The sequence below is a fragment of the Cebus imitator genome, unplaced genomic scaffold, assembly GCF_001604975.1.
Source record: "Cebus imitator isolate Cc_AM_T3 unplaced genomic scaffold, Cebus_imitator-1.0 Scaffold385, whole genome shotgun sequence".
Classification (NCBI taxonomy): Eukaryota; Metazoa; Chordata; class Mammalia; order Primates; family Cebidae; genus Cebus; species Cebus imitator.
The window spans coordinates 682,895-690,778 of NW_016107700.1; the positions used below are offsets into that span (position 1 = coordinate 682,895).

Genomic DNA, 7,884 nt, shown 5'->3' on the forward strand with positions numbered 1-7,884 from the left:
GGGTTTCACCATGTTGGCCAGGCTGGTGTCAAACTCCTGAACTCTGGTGATCCGCCCACCTCGGCCTCCCAAAGTGCTGGGATTACAGGCGTGAGCCACCGTGCTCGGCCTATCATGCTCTTTTAAGAATGGGACAAACACTGAAGTTCCAAGAAAGCCAGAATGTCAGAGAAAGTATGTGGAATCAAAAATTGGGCATATATTTGGAGATATTTAAAGAGTATTTGATTCTGAAGCTAACTAGGGAAAAAAGATTTCACTTTTCTTGCTAAGGTATGAGTCAGCCTCAAGACTGAACTTGTACATTTGTGTTTCTTCTACTTTTAAAAAGAAAAAGTATTCTATTTTAGATACAGAATACTATTATGGTTTTCTATTGCTAAGTGGAAATAAAAGTATAGTAATAAGTAAACTAAAGAGGGAAGAAATCTACCTAAAACAAAAAGCAATAAGAAATTGTTGGGGTCTCTGCATTTGAAGGGCTAAAAGCAGCTGGCAAGTAACTGTGCTTCCAGGGCCATAGAGCTGTGGAGCAAGGCAGAGCAGTAGGGAGAGTTTTTAAAATTTTTTTAATTTTTAATTTTGAGAAGCAAGATTGAAGCCCCAGCTGAACAATAAGCAGAAGCTTCCACTTGGCAGACACAGATTCCAGCAGCATTCCTGGCGCATCATGGTGTTCAGTAATCAATTTGCTGGAAAGATAGATTGTGACACAGAAACAGTCCTCCAGCCAGTCTCATGCATATTTCATACCTGTGGGAATCAGGCAGGTGACCTTCAGGCTGGAACTGAAACTAAGCCCCTCTACCAGGCACATGCAAACAGACAGAGCACACTCTGATCCTCTTCAGAATTCTTCAATTTGGAGATTGTACCCAGTTTAGAGTCCACTAAAAAAGGATTTTTCAAATGCGGCATGTGACAGCAGACAGCAGCATAAGCTACCTGCAAGAAAGAGGAAATGAAGTTTGGTTTATAGGAACAGGGGAACCTGACTACAGTCGAGGAAATGTTTTTTCTGAACACTGGGGTCTGTTAATCTGTGAAACTTCCTTCCTACAGGCATTTAAATTTTTTATATGCTTTTCTTTATCTAAAATGGGTTAGGTTTGATATTGCCTAAAGCCACCTGAGAACTGGAAAATAAAATTAAATTCTTTATAAAGGAAATGTTAAATAGCTCCCCAAGGCTTTACAGAGATACTTTAGATTTTCAAAGATAATTATTATCTGTTCTAAGATGGGCTGTGACTAGTAGCCTTTAGTAGCCTTCATGTGTTTTAGAAAACTGGAAGATTAGCTGTTGTATATTCAGTATAATGCTATATATATACAGTCACCTGATATATCTAACCAGATGATGGTTATTAAACTTTATGTCAAGACAGTATATTAATGGAAGCTTTACCTACCTAACCCCTCCACATTTTATGTGTACTAAAGTCAGCAGATAGTCTGAATCCCTATTTAAGAAGAATTTCATTTGTTCAATTGCCAGAGATTAATTTTTATTGTAATTCCTTCCATAACATCTCTGAGTTTTCCAGAAAGTTGGAACAACATGAAAGCATAGTTTCATTTACCAGGTGTAAATAATCATTAATGTTCTTTGCATTCACTTTAATTTTGTTTTGTTTTAGTTCTGCACAAGACAAAGAAGAATGGATCAAGGTAAGCCTCATTTTTCTTTTCTATTCTTTTCTTTTTTTTTTTGAGACAGGATCTCATTCTCACCCAGTCTGGAGTGCAGTGGTGCAGTCATGTCTCACTGCACCTCTGCCTGGTCTCAAGCAATCCTCGCATCTCAGCCTCCTGAGTATCTGGGACTATAGACATGCACCACCATGTCTAGTTAATTTTTTTGTGTATTTCATAGAGACAACGTTTTGCCATGTTGCCCAGGCTGGTGTTGAATTCCTGAGCTCAAGCAATCTGCCTGCCTCAGTCTCCCAAAGTGCTGGGATTACAGGTGTGAGCCACTGCGCCCAGCTTATTTTCACTTCTGTTTTTTAGTAACTTCTCTGTGCATATATTGTTGTGTATATTTTAATATATAGTCGTCATTAAAATAGGTTCACTTAATTTTCAAAGTGATTCCTATCATAGATATTTGTTTGATAAAGTATATTCATTGGTTTATATGAGACACTTTAATGTGTGCTTTGAATTTTACTTATACTTTAGGCCCTTCAAGAAACCATCGATGCTTTTCATCAAAGGCATGAAACCTTCAGAAATGCAATTGCAAAGGATAATGACATTCATTCAGAGGTTTCTGTGAGTTGAATTAAATTCTTAACTTCAAGCTCTTTTATATCTTTGCAGTTGCGGAAGATCTGTTTAATCATTTTGTTCTTCAACCTTTTCCCTTTACAATGTCAGAAATGGCTGTTTAGACAGAATCTCATTCTTAAACGAACACAATAGTGAGTGCCCTTTCATTCTACTTGAACTTCTTTGAATTTTTCTTACTCTTTTTTTTTTCTTAAGATAGAGGCTTGTTCTGTTGCCCAAGCCGAAGTGTAGTGGCACAATCTTGGCCCACTACAACCTCCACCTCCCAGGTTCAAGTGATTTTCCTGCCTTAGCCTCCCAAGTAGCTGGGATTATAGGTGCATGCCACCATGCCTGGCTAATTTTTATATTTTTAGTAGAGAGATGGTTTCACCATGTTGGCCAGGCTGGTCTTGAACTACTGACCTCAGGTGATCTGCCCACCTTGGCCACCCAAAGTGCTGGGATTACAGATGTGAGCCACTACACCAACCTTATTCTTGAGTTTCAGGACATGGTTTGAGCAATGTAGTTAAAATTATTTCAAAAAATAATGACAATAAAAGGGAATTGTAGTTTTTTTCCCTATTAAAATTGAATCTTTCTTTCCTTTTTAGACTGCTGAGCTAGGGAAAAGAGCCCCAAGATGGATCCGAGATAATGAAGTGACAATGTGTATGAAATGTAAAGAATCTTTCAATGCACTGACGCGAAGGAGGCATCATTGTCGAGCATGTGGATATGTAAGTGAGATTTCTTGATCATTAAGGTTGCTAGTAACTATATAAGTGATGTAAAGTCATCATCTTGGGACACACACACACACACACACACACACACACACACACACACAGTAACTTTCAATGTATCACTAAATCAGTACATTTATTTCGATGCCAACTATGTGCAGAGCACTGTGCTGAGCCCTGGAGAAATGTTCCCTGGCTTCACAGAGCTGACATTGTAATGGAGAAGACAGACAAATAAGAATTTCAGATTACTATAGATAGAATAAAAAAGCAATTGAATAGTTAAAAGTGGACAGTATTAGTAATAGAGGAAGATTTGGAACCAATTTTAGTTCCAAAAAAAAGACCTGTCTAAGGGGTTGATATTTAAATTGAAGCTTAAAAGATTGAGAAAAGGGGGCAGGCGCAGTGGCTCACACCTGTAATCCCAGCACTTTGGGAGGCCGAGGTGGGTGGATCACCTGAGGTCAGGAGTTCAAGACCAGCCTGACCAACATGGTAAAATCCTGTCTCTACTAAAAGTACAAAATTAGCCGGGCATGGTGGCGTGTGCTTGTAATCCCGGCTACTTGGGAGGCTAAGGCAGGAGGATTGCTTGAACCTGGGAGGTGGAGGGTACAGTGAGCTGAGATTGCAGCATTGCACTGCAGCCTGGGCAATAAGAGTGAAACTCTTTCTCCAAAAAGGAAAAAAAAAAAAAGGTTGAGAAAGAGCTAATAATCAATAGAAATGGGAAAAAACTTCAGACAGTGAAAGTCTATACGCAGAGCACCTGAGGTAGGAAGGAACTTGGTCTGTTCATGAGACTGCCAAAGGTCATGAGGCTGGAGCGTGATGAAAAAGACGAGGAGCGTTAGAGGAATAAATAATGGCCAAACAATGACTTGTTTCTGTGAGAAACAAGAGTAGATGGAACCCACAATACAAGTGGAAGTTCTGGCTTTGATGAGGAGAGGAAAACTTCCTCCATTATATCAGAAGGGAAAAAGAAAAAGATAGGTACAAATGTAGGTGAGTTGGGATTTTTGTTGTTTCTGACGGTGAGAAATGAGGGAGTTTAAGTCCAATATCTGTATGTTCACTGAAGAACAAAGCAGAATCATCAGTTGAAAGTGAAGTTGAAAAGAACAAAGTTGAATCATCAGTTGAAGGAAGGAGGAGATGGGGAGATTCGAGAAAGAGGACTAAGTGTGAAAGTTTTCTCTGGGCAGAGAAAAGTGAGCCTGGTAGAGGAACAAAGGTGGACTTGGTTACCTGTTAGAAGTTTACACTTACAAATTTAAAGGGACGCTAGTCAGCTTAGTGGCAGTGATTTTTTTCTAACAAGATATAGAAACTCAGGCCAGAGAAGGCAGATAGCAGGGTTTATCCACAGTAAGTATAATGAGAAAAGCACTGGAAGAGAAGGGAAACATTTGCATCAGAGAGTTAATAATGAAGAAGAGGAGTCTCAATCAGATACAAAGAGCGGGAAAGCTAGGAGGCAGGGTTGATGGTTAATGTTCTCATTGTGGTGGGGCTGGTGGACAGAAGGAATTCAATAAGTTCAGAAATGTATGGTAGTGGACATCTTGGGGTCACTGAATGAGAAATATGGGAGATATTGATGAAAAAAATGGGATATGTGAATCTGGCCTGCCAGATATGGTTCACCTTCTGGTGATGACAAAGTCCTGGGGGTTACCATGAGACTGGATAGTGAGGTAGACTGCACAGCACTGGCCGCAGGGATATAAGGTGGTAGAGTTGGGCTTGTCACATGAATGTTGAAATCCACGGACATTGGGGTAGATCAGAGAACTATGTTCCATTAGTGAGAAATTCCTGAGTGAATGGGTGTGGGGCAGATGATGAGGAGATGCTAACTCAGTAGGGGAGATGTGCAGAGCCAGACAATAATGGGCCTCAGAGGTGCCAGGCAACTGTTTGAAGCAAGGAAAGAGTCAGGGAATACAAGCCTCAGCTCTCAGCCCTGAGGTCTCAGAGGTGACAGAAGGCAAAATGGAGTGGGGGAAAAACAAAAAACCTCCACTAGAGAAAAGAGCCTGAGGATATGGAAGAGGTCGATTGTAGAGTGAAAATGGAAGGGCATGGAGGTGAAAGTAGGAGATGAACTAGGTTAAATTATGTACAGAGGCCAGGCGTGGTGGCTCACACCTGTAATCCCAGCACTTTGGGAGGCCGAGTGGGGTGGATCACAAGGGCAGGAGTTAGAGGCCAGCCTGGCCAGCATACTGGAACCCTGTCTCTACTTAAAAAAAATTAGCCAGGTGTTGTGGCAGGCACCTGTAATCCCAGCTCCTCGGGACGCTGAAGTAGGAGAATCGCTTAAACCCGGGAGGCGGAGGTTGCAGTGACCCGAGATCACGCCATTGCACTCCAGCTCAGGCAACAGTGCAAGACTCCGTCTCAAAAAAAAAAAAAAATTACGTACAGAGGAGTATGTTTGGTGATGAGGCTGAGAAAATAGCCAGAGAGGTGGGCCTTTTCCTGGGACCTGAGAGACAGGAAAGTGGGACATGACATGGAGTGCATTCTGCTGGACTTTGAGATAAGGACGGGCAGCCAGACCTACTGCTATGATCCCAGAAGTTTCCCTCGGTGGCCTGGCAGCCTAAAGGATGGTGCTTCCTGAGAATCTAAGGAACAATGCTTCACACTGAAGATACACATGTTAGGTATTGGTGGACACAAACTGCTTAGCATTAGAGTCAGCACTGCAAGACAGGGACTGGCAGAAAACGGGCTGGAATGGTGTAGGTAGGAATCAGGTCACTGAGAGCCAGAGATGCCATGGTAAGATGCTTAGATTTGATCACTTTTTAAAGGGAATTGGTTCAATGAAGAAAGAGTTGAGGAAGACAGGAAGTAAGTAGTCAGGAATGACTTTAATGTTAAGATTTGGGTGAATGGATAAATGGTAGTGACATAGAAAAATGAAGCAAGGTTAAATGAAGGGGAGGTAAGCAAAAGGAAAAATAACAGTAGTTATCATTTATGATATACAAGTGCCAGGGATTGTTTGAAGTGTGTTGTATACTGTTTCTTTTTTCTTTTCTTTTCTTTTCTTTTTTTTTTTTTGAGATAGAGTCTTGCTCTGTCGCCCAGGCTGGAGTGCCATGGCATGATCTCTGCTCACTGCAGCCTCTGCCCCATGGGTTTAAGCAATTCTCCTGCCTCAGCCTCCTGAGGAGCTGGGATTACAGGCGTACGCCACCATGCCCAGCTAATTTTTGTACTTTTAGTAGAGATGGGGTTTCACCATGTTGGCCAGGCTGGTCTCTTGACTCCTGTGATCCACCCACCTCGGCCACCCAAAGTGCTGGGATTATAGGCATGAGCCACTGTGCCCCGCCCTATACTGTTCTTACAGTTTCTCAATTCTCATGTGTGGAAGATTCTATTTTCTCCATTATATAATTCAGAAATGGACTCTTCGTTACGTATTTCTCTTTTTTCTTATTCTCTCCCTGTGGGATTCAGATGAGGTGTACATAAGATCACCTCATTCCATCTTCCATTTCTCTTGTTTTTTTCCATCTCTGTGTCTCTCTCTGGCATTTTATTCATCTCTATCTCCTGTTTTGTTCATTTACTCTTCGGTTGTAGTGAATCTGCTGTTCATTTTTTTGTTTTGTTCATTTTTTATTTTAATTATTTCCAAAAGTTTTTCCTTCCAAAATCTGCCTGATCATTTTGGATAGTTTTTGTTGTTTGCCACTTTGTTTTCAAACATTTCTTATGTACTTTTCACATTTGTATCTAATAATGCCAGTAGCTAAAGGCATTATTTTTTTATTTTATTATTTTTTTTTAAGACGGTATTTTTGCTCTTGTTGCCCAGGCTGAAATGCAGTGGCGCAATGTTGGCTCACCACAACCTCTGCCTCCCGGGTTCAAGCGATTCTCCTGCCTCAGCCTCCCAAGTAGCTGGAATTACAGGCATGCACCACCACGCCCAGCTAATTTTGTATTTTTAGTAGAGACGAGGTTCCTCCATGTTGGTCAGGCTAGTTTTGAATTTCCAACCTCAGGTGATCTGCCTGCCTCAACCTCCCAAAGTGCTGGGATCACAGGCATGAGCCACCGTGCCTGGCCTAGCTGAAGACATTTCAAGGGTTCCAAATCTGTTGTTTCTACTAAATTCTAGTTCCTGGAGGCTTGCTTTCTGCTGTAATTGGTCTCCTCTGATTGTGAGCTTGTATTTGGTTGATGCTTCATTATCTTCCTTTCTTTTTTTATTTTTATTTTTTTTGAGACAGAGTGTCACCCCGTCGCCAGGCACCAGGCTGGAGTGCAATGGTGCAATCTCGGCTCACTGTAACCTCCGCCTCCCGGGTTCAAGCAATTCTCCTGCCTCAGCCTCCGGAGTAGCTGGGACTACAGGCGCGTGCCACAATGCCCAGCTAATTTTTGTATTTTTAGTAGAGATGGGGTTTCACCATGTTTGCCAGGATGGTCACGATCTCTTGACCTCATGATCTGCTTGCCTTGGCCTCCCAAAGTGCTGGGATTACAGGCGTGAGCCACTGCGCCTGACCACCATTATCTTCCTTTCATAAGTTTTGGCATAATGACAGAGTCTGGGGGTCAGTTTTCCCATGGCCTCCAGGCCCCATGGACTGTCTGCTAATCCCAGCACTGCCCATCCCACTTGTTTGCTCTGTTCAGCCACCATTACAATTTCAGCTTACTGTGTGTCTGTTGGTTTGTTTGTTCACTGGGTTTGGGGGCCTTGGAGAGTTCTCTTACATTAGTGTGAAGAAGTAAAACATTACAATTATTTGCTGTATTTTGTCCAGAATCCAGTTGTATTATAGCAAAATTCTCTTTTTTTTCTCTTTTTTTTTTTTTTTTTTTT

The 7,884-nt window shown here is 41.7% G+C and overlaps 1 protein-coding gene across 11 annotated transcripts in view; it reads left to right on the forward strand.

Annotated features, from left to right (window-relative positions):
- FGD4 (FYVE, RhoGEF and PH domain containing 4) overlaps positions 1-7,884 on the forward strand; it is a 237,048-nt gene that overhangs the window by 218,274 nt on the left and 10,890 nt on the right. For all 11 annotated transcript variants that reach the window (XM_017507903.2, XM_017507911.2, XM_017507908.2 and 8 more), the window contains 3 exons: positions 1,641-1,671; positions 2,185-2,277; positions 2,892-3,017. In XM_017507903.2, coding sequence (XP_017363392.1) covers positions 1,641-1,671; positions 2,185-2,277; positions 2,892-3,017 — 250 coding nt within the window. The remainder of the gene's footprint in view (positions 1-1,640; positions 1,672-2,184; positions 2,278-2,891; positions 3,018-7,884) is intronic.